This window comes from Petaurus breviceps, unplaced genomic scaffold, assembly GCF_028583685.1.
Source record: "Petaurus breviceps papuanus isolate PSGF00001 unplaced genomic scaffold, PetGlider_PUasm1.0 126, whole genome shotgun sequence".
In the NCBI taxonomy this organism is placed as follows: Eukaryota; Metazoa; Chordata; class Mammalia; order Diprotodontia; family Petauridae; genus Petaurus; species Petaurus breviceps.
The window spans coordinates 17,989,004-18,012,850 of record NW_027185655.1 but is presented as its reverse complement, the minus strand read 5'-3'; the positions used below and the strand labels follow the sequence as shown (position 1 = coordinate 18,012,850).

Here is a 23,847-nt window from a genome sequence, read left to right as displayed (position 1 = left end):
AGGAAGTTAGATTCTATACTGTTTGTGGCATATATATTTAATATAGTTATATTTTCATTGTCTATTGTTCCTTTTGTATGATGTAGTTTCCTTATTTATCTCTTTACTATTACTTTTATTTTTTTTCCTCATCTAAAATCATGATTGGAACTCTCTTTTATTCCTTCTTTTTTTTCTTCTTTGTATACATCTATATCTTTTTTATCTTCTTTTTTGGGGGAAATTAGTAGATTATTGCATTTTTTTTAAAAATGAAATCTATTCCTACCTTCATTCTTTTTATTGGGAAATTTAATCCACTTTTATTTAAAGTTAGAATAAAGTTGTGCTATTAAATAACCATCATTTGTTTCTCTTCTTGAGGGACATTGTTTTTTGTTTTTCTTTTGCATTTCCATAGCCCATGAATGCCTGTTATGACATGCCCTCTCACACCATCAGGGTCAATTTAATCTGTGTGAGTTCCCATTTAGGACACTGTTGCAAAGAGATTATGACACCATTTTAGCTGGATTTATTCACTACCTTTCTCAGTTCTATTGATTTGGGCTCTGTCCTCCTTTCTAAGATTTTTTTCAGGCTCTCTGCTGAACCCTAGGCCAGTAGGGATTGCTTCATTCTTTGTATTTGTATCTCTTTTGCCTCATACAGTACCTGGTACTAGATAATTGTTATTTGATTGGGTTGGAAAGGGGTTGGAGAAAAGTCCTTAGGAACAATGAAGGCAGTAGAAAGTCCTGGATTTGGAGCCAGAGAACCCAAGTTGAAATTTTGGCTTTGCCTCTCACTAACTGCAACATTGAGTTGGTCCCTTAATTTCTCTGTTTCCTTACCTGAAAGATGAGAGTTGGACAAGCAAACCATGAAAGTCCCTTTTGTTTTTATATATTAACCTACAACAATTATATCTCTTCTTGTTGCCTATTTCTTCCTGTGCTAAATGTTTAAAATTAATACTTAATTAGGCGTTCATTATGGCTCCACAATTGTCTCTTATGCTCTGTACTCTTGCAAAGCTTCCCTCTTCCATTTCTCTCCAGCCTCAAGACTGATCTGTTTCAAAAACCTCCACGTGACATGGGAACCACTTCCCCTCTAAGACATGGGTTCTTAATCATCTTTGTATTATGGATCCCTTTGACAGTCTGGTGAAACCTATTGACTTTCTCAGAATTATGTGTTTTTTAACTGCAAAATATAAAATGTATAGGATAACAAATGGACATAAGATATTGCAATACAATTTTCAATTAAAAAAACAAGTTAGTAGAGGTAAATATCTGCTTGTAAAAACAATAAAAATAAATTTAGAGACCCCAGGTTAAGAATGCCTGATCTAGGACCTTACTGAGGATTTAACTCCAAAAATTGATGCCTAAACTCTAGTTACTGAGGGGGAGGTAGAGTTGCTCAGGTCAACAAGGGGTGGAGGATTGTGCCAGGCAAATATAAAAATACCAGGAGCAAGGGACTGGTGACTTAATCTTCAATTATTCCTTTCCTATGAGAACACTTTGTAACAGTCATTTTCCATTTTCCACTTCCTGTTGTTGTTGAATTTGCTCCAATTGGAAATAATTTTGTAGCTTTCCCAGATGGAATGTGTTCTCTATCCCAAGTGGCCACTTGCTATGCCAGAAGGTTTTGAAGGTTTTTCAGCTGGTGGTCCTTGTCAGAATTTGAACTCCAGTTAAGAACCTAGAATCAAATTCACACCATGATGAAGTAGCAGAGTAGGAATTCTGGTGAAGTTTTATTGTATTACCTTGCTTAAATAGCTTAAGCTGCTGTCTTCATTAGGCCCATACAAACTCAGGGGAGTCTCCAAAGGGTCAATTAGTTTTATCCTGAAAAGTATTTTAAATTTGCAAAATGTATGAGAAAATGATTACTATTATTCCTGCCTCCCTAAAAGATTGTTTCTTTAAAACTAGTGTTTTACAATCTGTCTTAATCACCACTAGATTACAGCCTTGATGATCTTAAACACACTAATGCTTCTGTTCATTAAAAAGAGAGTTTTCCTAGCATTTAATTTTACATTTGCTACTTTTGTGATTTCTTTAACCCCAAAGAAACCTTGAAGACAGCAGTACTTTTGATCCCTTTTATTGGTAAGCTCATTAGAAGTGCAAAGGCTAATATTTTTATTTCTTTTTTTTACATTAATAGCCAATAAGAAAAGCAACTCCTGTTTTATTCAACTCCAGTCAACAGGTATTTATTAAGAGCCTACTAGGTACCAGATACTGTGCTATAGACTGAGATTTCAAAGAAAGCTTTAAAAAAAAGACAATCTGTTCTCAAAGAGTTCACTGTCTAATGGGGGAGAAAAGATGCAAACAACTACAAGATATAAAAAGAATAAATTAGAGATAATTAACTGAGACAAGGCACTGGCATTAAGGTGGTCTCTGCAGGCTTCGTTTAGAAAGTGAAATTTTAACTGAGATTTGAAGGAAGTCCAGAATTATTGTCCAAATTTACTTTTTAAAATTCAGAGGCAATCAGCTTTTTTTTTTCTGAAAGACAATTTGGCTTGCAGAGAACAGTTAAAGCATAACTTTTAAGGAATTACAGCAGGTTTTCATTACCACTCTTTGTTTTTAAAGTTATTGACATTGATCCTGTTCTTTAAGATTTACACAACATCTTACCTTCAATGTTATTGACATCTTCATCATGTAACTGAGAAAGTTGAGACTCAGAGACATTATGTGGGTCTCCCATGATCCCACAGTGGGTACTCATCAGAACTAGAGGAGCTCATGGCTAGAAGCCTCCCTCAACTCCTTTTGGTTCTATCTAGTACCTTAATTACTTTCTATTTATCTTGCTTTGTGGGTATTTACACACACACACACACACACACACACACACACATATTAGATTGTAAGCTCCTTTAGGACAGAGACTGTCATTTGCCATCCCCAATATTTAGCAAAGCGCCTGGAATACAATATGTGCTTAGTAAATGTTTATTGGTTGATTAATGCTTTGCCTACAGTACTGAACCTTACTGATATATATTTTGGCTACTTAGTTAATATTATTCTTTTTTTTAAGCAATTGGGGTTAAGTAACTTGCTCAAGGCTACACAGCCAGGTGTTTCTGGGCAGGTGCTATGTTTCTGAGCCTGGATTCAATCCCCAGGTCATCCTGACACTGGGGCCGGTGCTCTTACTCGCTGTGCTACCACCCAGTTAATATCATTCTTGAGTTTCTTGAAGTGTTACAAAATATAATTTTGCTTTTCCATCAGAATAGCCTGAGAGTTGAGGGTTCTGCAATTGGTAACCAAATCTAGAATATGTCTTTAGAGGTAAACCTTACCCTTGAGTAGAAGATCCCTTTTAACATCACATCCATCAGACTAGCTAAAATGAAAGAAGAGAAAAATGGTAAATTCTGGAGGGGATATGGGAAAATGGGTACACTAATGCACTGTTGGTGGAATTGTGAATTAGTCCAACCATTCTGAAGAACAGTATGGAACTTTGCCCAAAGGACTATAAAACTGTACATAGTCTTAGACTCAGCAACACTGCTACTAAGTCTATATTTCAAAGAGATAAAATGAAAGGATCCATATGTACAAAAATACTTATTATAGCTCTTCTTGTGGTAACAAAGAATTGGAAACTGAGGGGATGCCCATCAATTGGGGAATGGATGGACAAGTTATGGCATATGATTATGATGGATGCTATTGTGTTTTAAGAAATGGTGAAGAGGATGGTTTCAGAAAACCTGGGAACACTTACATGACTTGATGCAAAGTGAAGTGAATAGAACCAGAATAATAACATGCATTATAACAGCATTAATGTCATGATGATAATCAAATGCAACAGGCTTCACAATTGTGATCAATATAATGACTCAAAATAATTCCAAAGATCTCATGATGAAAAATGCTATCCAACTCTAAATAGAGAATGTATGGACTCTAAATATAGGTTGACACATCATATTTTCTCTATTTTTCTTTCTTTATTTTCTTTGCAACACAACTAATGTGAAAGTATATGTTGCAATTTTGCATGGGGGGGGGGAGAAGAAGAGAGGGAGAGAGAGGTAGAAAGAAGGAGGGGGAGAGAGGGGGAGAGAGAGAGAGAGAAGGAAGGAGGGAGGGACAAATAGAGGGAGGGGTAGGGAGAGAGAGGGAGATCCCTTTGTAAACTCAATAACCAAGGAAATAACTAATAAACATGGGGAATGATTTTGAATGGGTCATTGATTCAGGAATAGCAAGCAATTACAGTGAGTAGTATACATAACTTTTTTAATATTTTATCTTCAATATATGGGACAAAACAAGCATTTACCTAACACAGTACAACAAAAAAGATGATTACTCATGAAACTGCAAATCTGTTATGTACAACTTTCTATTCCTTCCAAATGTACAATAAGATTATCATGTAGATTTCTTTTTTTCCCTCCTCCTGCCCTAGAGAAAGCTACTATTAGACACAAATAAGTGTGTGAGTGTGTGTGTGTGTGTGCATGTGTGTGAAATACTTCTATTTATCAATTCTTCTCTGGATGCAGATAGCAAATTTCTTTATATATATATTTTTCTTTTAATTAGCGTATTTATTGTAGTCAAAATGACTGCTAACAATTAGAGGCAGGTTTTAGAGGAGGCTCTGGGTGGCATAGGTATTCTGGTATGGTAGGATGTACCTCCTTGTTTTTCTAGAAGTGCCTTCAGGAGTTGGAGGCAGCTGGAAGGAGAAATTAATGGCTCTCTGGTAATGCTGGCTACAAATGTGTAGATATCTAACTTTCTCTGACTGAGTTCTAGCATATGCAAGTTTTCTAGAGTTTTAGAAGCCTTTATCCTATTGTAACCAATGCTGAAGCTAACAAAATAAAGTGGTTGGAGGCCAAATTTTGTCTAAAGGTATTTATTTCTTGGCACCATACATGCTGGAAAGTATTTGTGACAAATTGATTAATCCACAACCATTTCTTAAGTGCCTTCCTTCCATGGGTCAGTCACTGTACTTGGAACTGGGGGAACAAAGATGAAAAATAAGCAGCTCCTACCCTCATGTAGCTTACATTTTACCAGAGGAGAAGTGGAGCTACATGCAGAATAAATACAAGATGATTTTTCTCAGGGAGGCATTAGTAGCTGGTGGCATCAGGAAAGTCCTTATGCAGAAGATGACACATGCTGAGACTTGAAGGAAATTAGATATTCTAACAGAAAGAGCATTTTTGCCAGTGGCCACTTGCCACCTTGGTTTTTGAAAGCTTTGTGACTCAGGAGAATATGAAGAGGGAATTGCTTGGGATGGGAAAGATATTTCAAAAAGAAGGGAGTTGCTAAGAAAGTTCTGTCCTGTCAAAATGAGTTTGGATCCTTTGGTTGACCACTCAGCCTACCTAGCATCCCTCACTCCCTCCACAAGTAAAGAAAAAGGAAGAAGAAGCAGTTCCCTACTGAGAGTCAATGTGCTGTAGTGGACAGGATTCTTAACCTGGCATGGAAACCTGGATGTTCATGCATGGATTAGCTTTAGGATCATGAAAAAGTCACTTCACTTCTGTTTCCTCATCTATGAAATGCAGATAATAATACTTGCTCTATTTACCTAAAAATGTTGTAAGGAACAGAATTTATAAACCTGAAAGCTGGAAAGGACCACAAAGGCCATCTAGGTCAAGCTGAGGCAAAGAAAAATAAGTAATTTGCCCAAGGTTACACAGGTAGCAAGTAGCTGAGGTAGGATTTGAAATCAAGACTCATAATCCTAGAATCAGTGGTCTTTCTACTTGACTGTGCTATTTTAATTGTCACATAGAATCTCATGGTGGATCTTTGGAATAAAAGGGAAGGGGAAGAAGTTTCATTTACATTTCACTGGAAAGTCATACTGAAGCTGTCTCCTATAGCAACAATGTAAAGTAATGTCTTCCATGTTCATTAAGGGAATGTGGCTGGGTCAGAGAAGGAAGGTCTGGAGAAGAGCATAGGACAAGGGAACTCTAAGGTGAAGAGTAAAGAATTTAGGTAGAAATGGAGGTTGAGACTAGGGTTCAAGCTTGGGGGAATTAATTAATTCATTCATTGGTTGAATTAATTACAGAAAGAGGAGCATACTTGGGAGTTTACCCTTCCTTCCTGCCTGTTCTTCTAAGTATTTCGACTCCTAGAAAAGCAAATTTTACCCTGGATCATTTCAAAGGGCAGCTAATGGAGGAGAAAGGTAAGGTGAGGCAGGATGGATAGGAATGGAAGGAGTCATAGGAAGTTCAAATAGACCTTAGAGATCTTTTACTACAATTCCCTCCTTTTTGTCAGATAAAGTAACTGAGTCCCAGAGAAGTAAAGCGACTTGCTTAATGTCACACTCCTAGTAAGTGGTAGTGCCAGCTATCCTGAATCCTAATCTAATGTTCCTTAGAGACACTAGGATGAAAAGAAGAAGGACTGTGGCTCCTAGGTGGCTGCAAATAACTTGAGTATGTGAAATTTTGGGACAGTCTGCCCTGCCAATTCTTGATTATTCAAGCTAACAGGGCATCAGGAGAACATAAATAATTGAACTCCACAGATAATTAAACATCTCATTTTGGCTGACAATTTTAGCTTGCTCTATCACTAAACATATAAGAGCTGCCAAGATAATTAGAGCAGAGGGATTTGGGTTTCATCTCTCCCAGTCCTTGTTCATCCACTTATCAAAGAGGTTCCTAACCTGTGGGTCTATAGACTCTCAAGGGGACTATGGGTAGATTTCGGTAGATCACTGAATTTTTCAAATATTTTGGTAACTCAGTATAATTGTTTTCCTTAGTCAATCTTATGTGTTTTATTTTGTGCATTTAAAAACATGATTCAGAAGCGATCCATAGGTTTCACTAGATTGCCAAAAGTGGGGGAACAAAAGAAATGATTATTTCTCTCTTTAATTAACAACTAATCATTGAATCAGAACCAAGGTTTTTTCCAAACTCTGCTTCCTCATCCAAAAATCACTCAATGTGGGAAATTTCCGTTAAAGACTTATCCAACTAGGGTGACTGAGATATAATCAAAGAGGGTAAAATAAATCCAAAGCTTAGGCTAATGAGTGCTGTCCTGCTCACTGTGTTTGCTCACACAGGTCTTGGAAAATTTCAATCCTCCCTTTTGTCAGACAGGTAATATGGAATTTGAAAAATCTCTTTGACCAAGATTTCAGTGATGAGTCACATAGCCCAAGTGCCTTATTGTAGGATAGCTCACCTCTCATTGTAAGATTCATTTTCTCCTTAATTGTTAACCAATCAGAGTTGATTGCCACCCTGAGGAACACCTTTTCTTCCAAAAGTGTATAAGCTGTGAGCCCATGATCATGAGGGTTATTTGGCATTCAACATCCTTTTATTAATAAACATGCTATTATTAGTAAAACCATTAATTATTATTGATTATGAGTAACAATTCATTACTATTAACAATAAAATGGTTATTATAAGATTTTAATAAAAATGATTAATTACCCAACATTATGTCTCTCAAACTTTTTAAAAACAACAGGGATAGGGACCATGACACATCAAAAAGGGTAAGGGTAATCTCCTACCTTATAGTGAAGGAGTTGCTGACATGAGAATTCTCTGCATATGTAATAACCTGGGTCTAACTATAAAAGAAGGAAATGATTTGAACACATACTTTTTGGCACTGATGAGTAAGGTACTTGGTGTAAGAGATATAGCATGGGTAGGGTGGAATGAATTGAAATTGAGTTAACTCTCACTACCCAATAATCTAACTTAAACCACCATTTACTGTTGGCTTAAAGACAATTTTCACACTTAGAAAATAATTTACTTTTGCTTTATAGAAGTTTAAATGAAATTTTTAAATGGTATTATTCTAAATAATGGCAGGTCCTAAAGTGTCATGTGTGACTGATAAAATGTAACTCAAAGAAAAAAAAAGCCAGGCTTTTTTTTTTCTCTTTTTGTTTGTTTTCCCAGGGAAAATTTCCCTCTTCTAAGCTCTGGACTTCAAATGTTAACTTTACAGGACAACAGTCATTTGTCTGCTACCCTGCCCAAAGGCATGCTAAATAACTAATGATCTCATTCCTACCAATGCATATCTTATAAGCAAAATCAAGATACTGTGGCTAGAATAATGTGGACAATATTTGTGAGGCCTTCCTGTACCATAGGGTCCAAGGAATTCTCCTTTTTTCATTTTTATTACAGTCACAAAAATTTGAAATGCAAAAATTTGGACGATTGAATCTGCTCTTAAACCAAATAAATTTATAACTGCAACAAATTTCCATTCATAATTTTATACAAAAGATTTGAATGTGACCCTAATTAGAAGCCATCATTAAAGTTCTTTATTTTTTTACTTTTGTCTAATGATGCTGATGGGGAAAAAAAATCCACAGTTTTGTTTTTTAAAAGATTCTGATTTCTGAATTGCACTAGCATACTTTAGGTTATTTGAGAAAGAATCTAAAAACCTTTCAAATGAGATCAGCCTCTTTTTTTTTTTCAGGAAAGCTGTAATCTGCAGGTAAGAGACTTTATACAGCAATAACAACTCTTTAAATTATCCAGGCTTAGAGAATACAATTATAACAAAATCCATTCAAAGGCCTAGCATTTAATTTATTTGTGCATTTCAGTGTATTTTCAGCAGTACCAGTAGCTCAGTAGACTGCCACCCCCCTCCCCATTTATCTTTCAAATGAAATGAAATACATTACCGTTGAATGCATTTGCTTACACATAAATTTAAACTTATGGCTAAATATATATTTTATAATCGATTTCATTTACCTGAACAAAGATTTTTACATACCAACTGCCTAAAGATTCTGTCAAATATTATTAGGTTCCTGATGGTTTTTCTTGTCTTTGATACAGATTCTTCCCTACCTAATTTACTTCTCCTGAATAAATTTTCTTTATTGTGGACTATTTCCTTTATGCTTTCTTTTCCCTCTCTATTCCTTTAAGCACACAGAAGTAAAAATACTTGGTTTCAACCTCGTTATTCACTGCTAAGTGAATTTTGTTGTTGTTCAAGGTATAACCCTTCTTATATAGTAGGTTCTTAGTAAAAATGAGCTGAATTTGTAGGTAAAATTTGAAGTTTTCTCAATTTTTTTCACATTAGAGATAATATTTAATTTTTTTTAATTAGAGAGTGAATAATATGTTATATTTGTAGATTTTTGTTCTTAGAAATTTTGAATAGTTCAAAATAAATTTGGGTTGAAAGGCTATAATATACTCCAATTCAATAAAAATATCAACTCAATAAATATTATTATCTATTATACGCAAGGCACTGTACTGGGTGTGAGAGACACAAAGATATCCAATATACCAGAGAGACCTTGTTCTCCCGAAGCTTTGCTGGGAGAGGACAGGAAAGGAGCGCCAATCATGAGTATATACAAAGAGCACTAAGTTAAGACAGTAAAACCGCTACCAGAAAATTGAGGAAGGAAAGATAATTTTCATCCAAAGGGGTCAGAGACGATTATATGAAATGCATGGCACCTGGGTTAATTTTTAAAGAAAGGAGAAGGGAGGGAAAGTGGGAGACAAGGAGAGGGGATTTATTAATTCCAGGCATAGAGGATGGTCTCAGCAAAGACCCAAAGACATCAGTAAACAGATAAAAAAAATAATTAGAAGTGGAAGTCAATTTGTGGCTAAATGTTGAGTATGTGAGAAACAGAAAGGTGGAAATTAAATGCCAAGATTAAGATTAGCTTTATCAAAAGTCAGTGGAAAACCACTGATGATTGGAGCAAAGGAGTGTGTAATGGATGGTGCAGATTTATAGCCTGGTTTCCCTTTATATATGGTAACTAGTACAGCAAAAACATAATTAGACTTCCATTTGCAATATAACATATTTGCAACAAATAATAAAAATACAAAATTAAATTGAATAAAAAATGCTTGCCATATAAAAGTATAATAGTTAAAGTGTATAAATAATAACCTCCTCTAAGGACCAGCCTGTGACTTTAGAGATTCCAGTACTAGCTTCATGACAAGGTTCCCTCTGGTCATCTGACAGGTTTTTGTTAATCAATCAGTGCTACCCTTGTAATTAATGGACATAATTTCGAATGCAGTAGCCAGTCCTAGTCTCAGTCTGGAAGCCGGCTGATGGCTGGGGCATCTTCTGGGTTTTTTATACTTCTCTCAATAGATATTCCTCAGCTGTTTGCTACATAATGTGATTGTAATCATAAGTTACTGATAAAGTTGTTTATAATATTTTTTCATTAGTGGCCTTTCTTATCAGAGGTTGCACAAATTCGGATCATTTACTTTAGAATTTATACATTTTGTTTCCTACATCATGCCATGAAAATGTTAAATATACTATTGAAAAACAACTTACAGAAAAACAGCTTACTCAAAACATTTCAATTATAAACTGGAGGCTTCAAATGGAATCAGTTATGCTAAGTTGAGAAATTTATTCCTACTAATTCTTATTATGTATATGGGACATAATTTTAAGTTGGAGGTACTCTCTGCCCCCTCACCTTCTGCTTGACTGGGTCCTCTAAGAAATTCCCATTTAAAGAGGGGACCCAGGCAAATGATATCTTCATCCATCTGCAGGCCATCCCACCAGCAAGCACTTCTTTCCTTCCTTTCAGCTCATTTTTGTCTTGTGTTCTCCCATTTGAATTTAATCTTCTTGAGAACACGGACTATCTTCTTTTCAACTAGTATTTGCATTAGTAAGCACTTAACTAATACATATTAACTGACTGATGGATTCACCAGGAATGTTACTTTGGCAGCATACTAATGGGTTATGTGGAGAAGGGAAAGTTTATGGTCTGCAACCAAGAAGACCAACTATTAAATTATTCTAGGTGGGAAGATATGAGAACTTGAACTAAGGTAGTTTCAATAGGAAGGAAAAAGATAAGACACAATGGGAGAGACATTGTAGCTATAAAATCAATATCACTTAGCAAATAGTTGGAAGTACAGGATAAAGAGAAGAATTAGTCAAAACCAAGTGAAGTTAGAAGTTGGATGACTGAGAATGTGGTAGTACCATCAATGAACAAAGAGAAGTCAGGGAGATGGACAGATGTTGTAGGGAAGATGATAAAATTCAGTTTTTCATGAATTGAATTTGATGTCCTTTTGAGACATCCAGTGAGGACGCTCAACTGGTAGTTTTAAACGTTTAACTCTGGGTTGAAATTGGATATGGAGGCCTAGATTTGGGATCTAATTAGCAATGGTCATTGATGCTAAGGGAACAGATGCTTCCTTAAATACAAAGCAGGTAGGGACCTTGGACATCATCTAGTTAAGAGGTTTTTAACCTAGGGTCCACTCAGATGATACCTGAACTTGAATGATAGCAGAATTATAACCATATTCTCACTGACTTTTGTGGTTTTTTTAATTTTGTATATCTTATTTTGCATATTTTAAATCATTATTCTGAGTCCATAGGCTTCCTTAGACTGCCAAAGAGATGTTCCGCACACATAAAATATTAAGTACCCCTGATCTAGTTTAATTATCTTTTTATAATTAGGAAACTAAGTCACAGAGGCATGAAGTGATTTATCAAAGGTCATGCAAGTAATAAATAATAAAGCCATCATTCAAACCCAACCCAAATCTGCTGGTGTGGTATTTGAGATCAAAGGGAAAGGGAAAAAAGACAGCTCAGGGCAGAACTTTAAGGGACACCTAACTCAAGGGATTGGAGGAGGATGAGGAACCATTCAAAAAAGTAGAAGAAAGAGCCATCTCAGAAGTAGGAAAATCTCAAGAGTTACATTGCCATAGAAACCAAAGAAAGAAAAAAATAGGAGTAGTCCAGTTTCATAGGCCACAGGGACATTGAGAAGGGTTAATATAAGAAAAGGCCATTGGATCTAAATGTAAAGAAACTAATATCTTAAAGAAAACAATTTCAGAAGAATGACAGGGACAAATGTCATATTGCTAAGGGCTAAATAATTGAGGTGTGAGAAGATAGAGTGGAGGCAGTAGATATAAACAACTCTTTCTTTAATTTGTCAGTGAAAGTGATGTCAGGGAGGAGACAAGGGGAGAGAGGGATCCAGGCAGGAAGAGATGAGGCCTAAAGATGGGAATGATAAATAGGATAGGATGCAGTAGCCTTTTGAAACTAAGACAAGCCCAGGCAAAGTTGGAGAAGGGGAAATGGTGCAGGGGTTGTCTAGACCAGGTTAAATTCTAGTGTAAATAAGACTGAATTAATTGAAGTTTGTATATTCCTCAGCTATCCCATTTTGCTTTTGTCTCATAGTGCCCAAATTGAAGCCAGTGCCAGAGGACCCATGGACAGACATTTTTCCTCCTCTTTTGTACCCCAATACTATACTAATCCCCACTCCCTTTATTTTTAGTTGAACTATTTTCTGAATGACTACTAATAGTTTAATGAGGGATGGTCAGAACTTAATCTGCCTAGTTGGCCTCTAGGTGTGGTAGTTTTTGTTCAAGGAACCCATCCTACTAAAAAAAAAAAAAGAAAATCATACCCCTGCCAAATTCACCGAAAGTCTATTCTTATGATGATATCTTTGAATGTTCCTTTGTTCCTCTTAAAACAAACAAACAAAAAACAAAAAAACCTACTACACCAACAAATCAACAGTGTTTAATGCTCAGAAGATAAGGATTAAATTATGGCATTTGGAACATTTGGTTTAGGAAGGCACAGGGACCAGACCTGTGGTTTCATAAGTATAGGGGACGAAAGGGTGAGGGCAGTCCCTCTACCAATGGAGAGAGCACCAAGAGGTTAAGTAACTTAAAAGTTTATGGGGTTGTAGATTTCTAACTGAATAGGAGTTGAGACATAGGGAGGTACAATGAGTAATATGTAAAATGAATGCGTTGGATTACATGAGTATTGTAGACCCTTCCAACTACAAATCCTGTGCTCCTATGTTCTTTCACTCCCTCTCCCCCCAAGGCAATCATAGTTAAGTGACTTACCCAGGATCACACAGCTAGTAAATGTCAAGTGTCTGAGGTCACATTTGAACTCAGATCCTCCTGACTCCAGGGCTGGTACTCTATCCACTGTGCCTGCTAGCTGCCCCTGTTATTTCACTTTCTATTCCTCTGCACTGAAAAGTTGTTTTGCTTTTTGTTTGGTTAAACAGTTTGAATAATATTTTGTCTCCCACTCTTCAGTGTGGCTTTTTAAAGGAAATATATATCAACAAATGTACTATGTAACATTAGTTCATTGAGCTGATGCACATAAAAATGACTTGGTTATCTGAAAACCCTAGTTTGCAGCTTAACCTTACATAATGTTAGATATAGGAGCTGAACTTCTGATTTCATCAGTTTAAGAAAATCCTAAGAGGGACTCACTTTGAGAAGTATTGTGTGATTTGACCAGATGAGACTTTGGGCAGCTGTTGAGAGCCCCCTGCCTTTGAAAACACATATGTTGATGCTTCCCTCTCTGGTAACTGTGACTAGGTATGGATATAATGTCTGGACAGTTAGAGGCCTGCCTGCTGAAATGTTTCTCTGTCTTGTAACTTCTGCTTGTAACCTCTGTATATTCTGAAGTTTGGGGTGCTGACTTTTTCCACTGAACTAGGTAAATGATATGTTTGATTGATTAAAGCAAGATTGTAAACCCATTTTGAGTTGCTTTCCTTTAGAAAAACATATCTAAGAACCTGTGATGGCAGCCACCCTGGGAATGTTGGGGTGCTGTTCCTACAAATTGGGTCATGAACAGGATCTGCAGAGTAAAAGGAAAGTATGGGGGCTGGGATAATTGTTTGTTTCCCAATTATGGTATCTGTGACTCTGTGGAGCCATGGAGCAGGAGAGAAGAATGGCCTGCATGCTAACCTCACTGAGCTAAGAACAGGAATGGTGAGATGCCTGCATCTGGACTGGGGCAGAAGCCAGGAACAACTGTCTCCTATAGGAGGAGAAGGAACCCAGGAGTTCAGAATTCAGCCACAGGACAAGAGAAGGACTGTGCAGCAAGACAGGGGCACTGAATGTGTTTCCTTGCTGCATCTCACAGTTTGAGACCCAGGGGGAGGATGGACTTGTGACTATGATGGGTAGGGTGAAGGGTCATGGACCCCCAAGGACCCCACCTTGTTGGTTTTGTTACCCAGCCACCTCTCAGGACTTGAAAGCAGGAGCTAAAGCAGTGTGACACCCCCCTCCCCCCAAGAGAACTTTATTTGGATGTCTTTTCTTTTGGATTGAAGAGATGCACCCTAATGTACTTTGTGTTTGTTTAACACCCTGTGGCCACTTTGGTAACAAAATGTGATGTCTCTATTTTGTGAGAATTATGTTTTACCTAAAAAGATGTTAATGCTAATTCAAATGTAAATTGCCTATGCTATGCTCATGAAAGATCTTGGGGCTGAATGTTATAGGAATGGAAATATAAGATCTTCTCAGCCCCTAGGCCATTTGATAGGCTTAAGTACACCTGGAGCCTGTGGCAGGATAATTGTTATTCAGGAGATACTTTGTGTTTGGGCAGTGGGGTTAAGAGGATTGTTACATTCTCTGAGCCTGGAGAAGGCTGATGTGAGACTTTGTTTTGGGGCTCACTTTGACAAGTGTTGTGTGATTTGACCAGATGAGACTCTGGCCAGCCATTGAAACCCCCCCAGCCCCCCCCCCCCCCTCCCCGGCTTTGAAAACTCACATGTTGAGGCTTCCCTCTCTGGTAACTGTGACTAGGTATGGATGTAATGTTGGACAGCTGGGAGGCCGGTCTGCTGAAATGTTTTCTGTCTTGTAACTTCTGCTTGTAACCTGTCTGTATACTCTGAAGTTTGGGGTGCTGACTTTTTCCTCTGAACTAGGTAAATGATATGTTTGATTGATTAAAGCAAGATTGTTAACCAAAAAAAAAAAATCCTAAGTAAGGAAACTTTGATCTACCACAGTTACTGAACCTCTTTGCAATTTATAGTCTTAGAAAGTTGCCTGGGGCACTGAGAGGTTAAACAATTTGTCCAAAGTCGAACAGCCAGGAATAACAGAGGTAAGACTTGAACCCAAGATCTTCCTGACATCAGGAAATCTGTCTCTCTCCAACAGAGCTAACTCCATTAAGCCAAGCTGCCTTTGATAACTCAAGTCTTGCCTCACCATGCCGGGCACTTTCTTTTTTATTAATCAGGGATCATAGAAGCCTGAAACTATTAAAAATTCCTGTTTCTTTTTTCTTTTTATATAAAGCCCCTCTTGAGAAGTACAGTGGCATTCTGCATAGTACAAATAATGAAACCCTTGAAGTAGATGCACATATTGGAATCCATCCTATTAAAAGTTATAATTTTATAAAATATGAGAATTGGTTTCAGCCCAATGGAAATATGCAATGCAAATTCGAATAATGCAATCACTTCAAAGACTTCAGGGGAGTTCAGAACTTATCAGTACCCATGTGGAGTTCTTCCTGACCCATGCATTTGTGGTTCATTTTAAAAATCTAAGTTCAAGTCTTTCAGTGATTTCTATTGCTTTTTATCTTATTTGTTCCAACCTACTGAAATATCTTTGAACCTTCATTCTCTCACTATGGAGAATCATCATTCCATAGTGATGACTTGCTTTCAAAGTCTACCACCAAGTAGTTATCCCTCCTTGATTTATACACCAGCCAATATCTAGTGGGACACATCACTGACATGGGTTTTTCCACACAGTTTTTCTCACTGAAGCTCTATGTCACTGCCCAATTATAACTTTGTAGTCTTAAAGTTTGAGCTAGTGGGGCACAATGGACTTTATGACTATTGGCCAAGGACCAGCCTGGTTAAGGTGGCAGAGCCAATCCTCAGCATGGGATGAGATTTTTGACTATTGCAACTCACCATAACTCTCCACTAAAGGTATAAACTGTGTCAGTAAGGTGGGTTTTCTCGCATGGACTCACATAGACAAAATTACTCATCCTTCAAGTATAGAAGCATAGGATTTATGACCTAAAAAAGGATTTGACTTTGCTCACAAAATTAAACACTGGGTAAAAGGGAGTAGAAGAATAGAGATTAGCAGGCATCTGGGATGAGTTTAATTAATTACTACAGTTGAAAACTAAAGTTAGATCTGAGTTTCTTAGCATCTGTGACAAAAAGTGAAATATATTGGTTTACATAATTCTTACTATATTCAAAGAAAGTAGGCAAGTCCATCTTCTGGGGTAAACACGTTCCTGGCACTGGATTCATGGAGGAATTTATCACATGGATCTTTCTGCAAAACACATGGGATAACATACTAGGAAAAAAATATCTTTAAAAACAGGTTGGGGAAAAAAAGAGAAAAATGGTCAAATGGATGTCACTGATATTGAACTTCTAGAAAAGTTAAATGAATGAAATTATGGCTTTTTCTACCTTGGGATAATTTATTTTAAAATACTTAATCTTATTTTGGGGTATATTTGTGTTTCAAATATATCCTTCTCTGCTCTAACCCATGAGCCATCTATTGAAATAAAGAATAATAAAGAGGAATTTATATGAATAGAAACATAAAAAGCTATTCAGACAAATCAATGAAAATATCAACTGAATTTGAAAAAAATGCAATATTTCATGGTCAGCTGCCTCACCTCCCCCCCACCACCTCTGCAGAAGGGAGAGAGTTGGCCCTTGTGATATGTTTATTGTATTTAATTTTTAAAAATTTGTTGCTGTTTTACCATTTACATCATGGAAGTCATTATGCATTTCATTATCCTGATTCAGTTTATTTCACTCTTTTTTTGTGGGGGAACAAGGGGTTTGAGTTAAGCGACTTGCCCAAGGTCACACAGCTACTAAGTGTTAAGTGTCTGAGGCCGGATTTGAACTTAGGTCCTCTTGATTCCAGGGCTGGTGCCACCTAGTTGCCTCTGTTTTTTCACTCTTTATCAGCTCATATACTTTAAGTCTTACCATACTCCTTTATGTATTAACTCATATTCCATGATTTGTTTAGCCATTTCCCTTGGTTGACCACTTACTTTGTTTTTAATTCTTCACTATGATAAAAACTGCTAATATTAGCATTTGAGTGTTTGTGGGGATAGCATTAAAAGTTATTTTGGTGCCCAAAGACCCCAGGTTTTGGGATAAGAACTCTCTATTTGACAAAAACTGCTGGGAAAACTGGAATATAGTACGGCAGAAACTGGGCATAGACCATTATCTAACACTATATACCAAAATCAAGTCTAAATGGGTGTATGATCTAGGTATAAATGCTGATCCTGTAAGCAATCTGGGAAAGCAAGGAATAGATTACCTCTCAGATTTATGGAGAGGGGAAGACTTTATTACCAACCAAGAATTAGAAAGCATTATAAAATACAAAATGGATAACTTTGGTTACATGAAATTGAAAAGCTTCTGTATAAACAAAGCCAATGTAACCAAGATTAAGAGGGAAGTGGGAAATTGGGAAAGAATTTTAAACAACCAGTGTCTCTGATAAAGGCCTCATTTCTAAAATATACAGAGAATTGAGTCAAATCTATAAGAATACAAGTCATTTCCCAATTGATAAATGGTCAAAGGATATGAACAGGTAGACATCTATAAGCATATGAAAAAAATGCTCTAAATCACTATTGATTAGAGAAATGCAAATCCAAACAACTCTGAGGTACCACATCTCACCAGTCAGATTAGCTAAGATGACAAAACAGGATAATGACAAATGTTGGAGATGATGTGGACAAATTGGAACACTAATGCATTGTTGGTGGAGTTGTGAACTGATTCAACCATGCTGGATAGCAATCTGCAACTATGCCCAAAGGGCTATAAGTAATTTCATACCCTTTGACCCAGCAAAACCACTTCTAGGGTTGTATCTTATTCTGTTGGTGAAAGGTTTTCTAATTTATTTTGTGAAAGGCAGTTTTTGATATGAATATTCTTTAGTTTAATGAGATTGGATTGGATATTAAGTTTTAGTAATTAATGAATAATTAGTATATTTCAATAGGATAAAACATTTTTCAATCACTTTTTATAGTAGCCTTTTCCAAATGAGCTTGGACTTACTTTGCTTATGATACATATTACCATTTGTTTCATTTTCACAGCCTAGAAATTGCTATTTTAAATAGATATTTTTCAAATGATTTAATTACATCTCTCCATAGCCATTTCCCTTGATTATGATTAAAACATTTTTAATGAAAACATTCTGATTCTTGTGTTACAATTTCCATTCTTTATTATTTCATTTCATTGCCTCTGCATCCTTCTAAATGTTAGTGAGACCAGACACTTAAAATAAATTAGGTGGCTGATTCAGTTACCCATTGTGAGCTGACTATATAGTTTTGATTCATGTCTATTAGGAATGTTTGTGCAAAGCCACTAGTTCATCCAAGAACTTGTGGAGGAAGACTAAGATGACTGAGGTCTATAGGTGTCTCATATGCATGAATGGAGGAAAAGAATGTACAAAAAGGCATTTATTAAATGCTTACTTTATATAAATCTTAAATAAAGTTAAAGAAAATAGATCATGAGACTAAATAAAATGTCTATATTAAATTTTGTGAATCGATTCCATATATAGATTTGTGTAAAAGATAAAATTGATTGAAACAGTCTCATTTAGAAAAGAGAAATCTGAAGAGAAGTGTCATGTGACCCTTCTATATTACTTCAGAACACTGATTTTCTAAAGCACGTATAGGATCATAAGATAAGGGATAAAGAATGGGATGTATTTTGGAAGAATGCTAGACCAACTTTCTCATCATTTTCTATTCTGCTTCATGACTGACTAGCCACTTAAGCCCCTTACGGGTCGGGATCATATATATGTTTGTGTTCACGCATGCATGTATGTGTTCCCTAGCATTACAGGAGGTTTAAAGTGCTTTTAGAATTAAATGAACTTTGTAGAAAGAGTGTGTAGGGGGGAATGTTATGAGTGCAATACAATGCCACAAAACTCTAGACAAGTGATTACAGTTAGAGATATGGAATATGAAGTCATAGATACAGCAAAGGAAGGGAATAAACCTTTATATCATGTCGACTATGTACCAGGTACTGTAGTGTTTTTGTTTTTCGTATATATCTTGTTTTCTTAGAACTTTGGGAAATAGGTACTGTTATTATCATTATTTTATAGTTGAAGAAACTGAGGCAAATAGAGGTTAAGTGACTTACCCAGGGACATACAGGTAGTAAATGCCTGAGGCCAGATTTGAGGTTGGGGACTCCAGGCCCAACATTCTATGCACTCTGCCACCAGCTTCTCTCTAGTAAAGGCTCATCAACAGGAGAGATAGTATCAGCATGATTTATAAGGAGTTTTTTCCACCCCTGCAATGATGAAATTAATTGGGGTTATGAATACAGGGAATGATTGTGGACATCTTCTCTGCAGGGACTGGAGTAGCTTAGCCTAACTACTATCATGGAATTTACTTAATTTTGGTCACTGTGACAAATTATTGGGAATACATTCTGGGTAAGATATTCAGAATTTCCAAATAAATATACTAGAATGAGAATTCAGCATTTCAAATACAAGAAGATGACTTGTGACTTGTCTTTTCACAGAGAACATAAAGAACTTGCTGATGCTTTATGAAGAAGAAGCCGTGGAATGGGCTGTGTATTTGCGAGATGTCCTCCTTCATGTTATGAAGATGGAAGCAATGTTGTTATATAGCTTGAACAACTCTTCTGACCAGCATTTGGAATTGCTGAGCTTAAAGTCTTACAAATGTAAACTACTGATATTATCAAATAGCCTCTTGAAATGTCTGAACCCCAGGAAATGCCATTTTTTGGACATGCTGCTCGATTCACCAAAGAGCTTGGTCATCCTGCTCTGTGGAGTAAAGAGTTCAGATGAGCTTTATGAATTATTAACTATCTCCCGAGGCAGCCAGGAGATCTCAACTGAACAGGAGCCAGAAGATTACATCTCAGTTATCAGGAGCGTCATACAAAGAGGTACTGTTTGTCTAGTGTACTTAATTTTAAATTTAGTTCTCTTTTTTTTAGCCAAAAAATAAATTATGATGTTAGTTCAAAAAAGAAAAGAAAAACCACATTATTAAATGATATGGTACCATTCCTTTCAATGTAATCAGAACTAATCTCTTGTATCCATTCTGGCCAAGCCTTGCCACTAAGACTTGTCTGTCTTATTTGATAGCCCTATAAATGATAAATTTCTATCTAGATTCATTTATTTCCTGCACCAAGGATGGGAATGACCAATAGCATACCATAGGGATAGGATTAGAGTCAGAGCTGCCGTAAACAGAAATATGGATAATGGCTTAATAATAACCTTTTAAAAAAATTTAATTCTATCTTTTGATTTCATAATACCTTTGTTTCCAAATACAATTCTCCACTCTCTCTTACAACAAAGGGTAAAAAGTAAAAATGCAGTTCAGTGAAACTTAATAACACATCAGCTAAGTCTGACAGTGTCCTGCCTCTCCAGGCTGCCTCCTCCATGAAAGAGGGAAGTGCACTTTCTTATCTCTTTTCTCAGATTTAACTTTAATAGGGCTTTCTCTTCTAAATGTCTCTTGACTGTATTCTATAAAAATTGATGTCATGAATATTTGTCCTTTTTTCTGCTGTAGAGCTGTATTCTTATTGTCATAATGACTTCTCAGGGAGTAAATGCCATCTACTAAAGTAAATCTGTAGCTTTTCCACAACTTCAAAGTTGCCAGGGGCACTGAGAAGTTGAGAATTGCCCAGGGTTCGTGACCAACATCTGTCTGAGACAATACAATCCTAGGCTTCTTGACTCTCAGACCACTCACTCTTCACCACAAGACACTGTTTCTTTCATGGTGTTCTTATTGTTCAGTCCTTTCAGTTGTATCCAACTCCGTGACTCCATTTTGGGTTTTCCTGGCAAAGATACTGGCATGGTTTGCCCATTTCCTTTTCCAGCTCATTTTACAGATGAGGAAACTGATTCAAACAGGATCACACAGCTGGTAAGTTTCTGAGGCCAGATTTGAATTCAGGTTGATGAGCTTTCCTGACTCCAGGCTTGGTACTCTATACACTGTATTACCTAGTTACCCTGCTTCCCTCCTACATAGGAAAATTTTATTCTGAAGATGAAAGAATTTCAATTGAAAGCCATAGGATAGATCGTCACTTTGGTTACATTGGCATGTGAATGTTATCGGCATCCTGTGACTGGTCCTACATTATATTTCCCTAAACTATGCTTCAATTCACAAAGTTGTATTCTAACTTTAAGATGAGTATCACAAACTTACTGATAAATTCCATATATGTGTGTGTGTGTAGTATATCTATATCTATATATGTGTGTGTGTCATTACATATACACAAATATTATATACATGTATATACACAGATATATGATATATACACTCCTATTATATTTACCTATAAATCTATATATCTTTATCTATATATATAGATATCTATGCCTATACATGTCTATATTTAAATATATATACATATATTGTGGTATTTTGTAGCATAGTGTCAAAAGAGGGCTTAAAGAGTGATCAATTTCAATGCCCACTGGTTGTATAAATCCAACATCAATTGTGATATTGTGTCTCAGTTATGAAGGGACTGTGCTAGTTAAGGTTAGATGACCAATGTTTGTCAGGCAATCATTTTTATTTTAGTTTTTCCCCAAAATCATTTAAATTGTTGGAGAGAGAAAGAGAAAATTGTTATTAATTCTCAAGAAGCAGTGTATAGGCATTTATGGTGTGTGACTAAGTGAGAAATAATTAATATCATTTGCTCTGAATTTAACCTAGAATTTCACAGAAAGATAAGAACATTTAATAAGTACTTGCTATGTGCTAGACGCTCAGGAAATCACTTGGAACACAAAAACAAGAAAAAAAAGATTGTCCCTACCCTCATGAAGCTTACTTTTTAATGGGGGAAGGCAGATGTCAAGGGGGGAGCTGGAAAGAGCACCGAATCCCCCACCACACTAAACTGAAGGCAAGGCAACAGATGTGGAGAAGATGGAGCATCCTGGTGAGTTGGGGCGGGGGGGAGTGAGAAGTGAGCATAGCTGATGCTTCTGATAACATGACAGTGCTGGTCATTGTGCCAGCCTTAGGACAGAATCATCCTCAGAGGAGTAGGTCAGCTGGTGTAGAGGTGCAGCAAACCAGAGAGTAAGCCCAGAGGGGAGACCTTGCTGGTCTTTTGTGATGACCTTCTTTTTCTAAAAGTTTACCAACCATTTCCTTAAAGATGTACTCTACAGTTTTTCCAGGAAGCAAAATCAAACTCAACGGTTCTCTTTCACATTTTAAAAATAGCAGATAACATTTACTATTCCTCAGTTTTATAAACCTTCCCTTGTTCTTCAAAATCTTCCCAAGGTCATTGCCAGTGGCTCCCCAGTCACAGATCCTTCTAGTGATACAGTAAGTACCTAGAGGTAGCAGGGAGCCCAGAGCTTTATCACGTAGAAGAATAAAATAGCCAGACTAGCATTTTAGAAACACTCACCTCTTTTTGTATGACGTCCTAATCCTGAGCTCCAGACTGACATTTCCCCAGAGTCGTTGTCTTGAATTTCCAATTACTTATGTCTGTTCTGGCAAGAGTATCCTGAAGGTCCCTGGAATGCAATATGTTTAAAATCTAAATCATTATTTTCCACTTCTTCCCTGCCCCCAAACTATCTCTTCCTGTTGACTTCCCTGTTTATATCAGCAGTGCTAAACTCCTGTTAACAAACCTGAGGTCATTGTTTATTAGTCCGTCTCCCTTCTACCTATCTACACTGTATCAAAAGTTCCCTTCTTTCTTCCTTCAAAACCTGTCCTTCCTTTTCATTAACAATTGCTACCTTATACCTTAAGTATTGGTAGTGGTCCCTTAACTATTCTAGAGAGGTAATATAGTATAATAAAGTGTTGGATTTGGATACTATCTTATCTATCATCTATCTATCTATCTATCTACCAACCTACTTATCTGTGCATATGTATGTGTACATGTAAATATGTGTGTATATAAATATATGTGTGTTTATGTATATGTATAGAATTGTGTATATTGTATTTATATATACAATTATGTGTGTACATATATGTATGTGTATATATAAAATGTGTTTATATGTATAATTATGTGTGTATATCTAGGCCTCTCTATATATGCATGTATATGTCTGTGTATGTGTGTATGTATCCTTGACAGAATATAAGTTCCTTTAGAACAAGTACTATTGTGTTTGTCTCCATGCCACAGTGTTAAAACTAGTGTGTTTAACAAATGCTGATTGATTCACTGAAATGAGGAAAACTTGAGTTTGAATCTCATGATCTATACTTTCTGTGTGACCATGGGTAAGTGACCTGACCCCTGGAGCCCTTGTAAAGTGGGAATACTAATCTGTGCCAATTTCTTAGAGCTGCCATGATGTGCAAGTGAAATTCTGTATGTAAAGCACTTTGTAAAACTCTGCTTATACATATCAGCTATTAATATCATTATAGTTATCATTATTGTTCATATGATTCTCATTCCCTCCATACTGTCCTTAAATCTGATTCACCCTCTAGGCTGCTCCTGGATTCTAGATCCTGGATCCTGGATCCTCTTGAAGAGGAATTAGCAATTTTTCATTGCCTGTTGAGTAAAACCACCAAATCTTAGCTAGATCCCAGTCTGTCTTTCCATTCTTACCTGCCATTATAACCTTATATTCTCTGTGTTCTACCTAAAAGTTTCTAATTGTTTCTCATCACAACCTTCCCTCTGCCTAGAAAGCCCTATCCCCACATCTGCCCTTTGGAAACCTCTCCATCTTTTAGGTCT

The 23,847-nt window shown here is 36.5% G+C and overlaps 1 protein-coding gene across 1 annotated transcript in view; it reads left to right on the top strand.

Annotated features, from left to right (window-relative positions):
• BANK1 (B cell scaffold protein with ankyrin repeats 1) overlaps positions 1-23,847 on the top strand; it is a 378,038-nt gene that overhangs the window by 33,223 nt on the left and 320,968 nt on the right. The window contains exon 2 of the mRNA XM_069093955.1: positions 19,594-19,992. Coding sequence (XP_068950056.1) covers positions 19,594-19,992 — 399 coding nt within the window. The remainder of the gene's footprint in view (positions 1-19,593; positions 19,993-23,847) is intronic.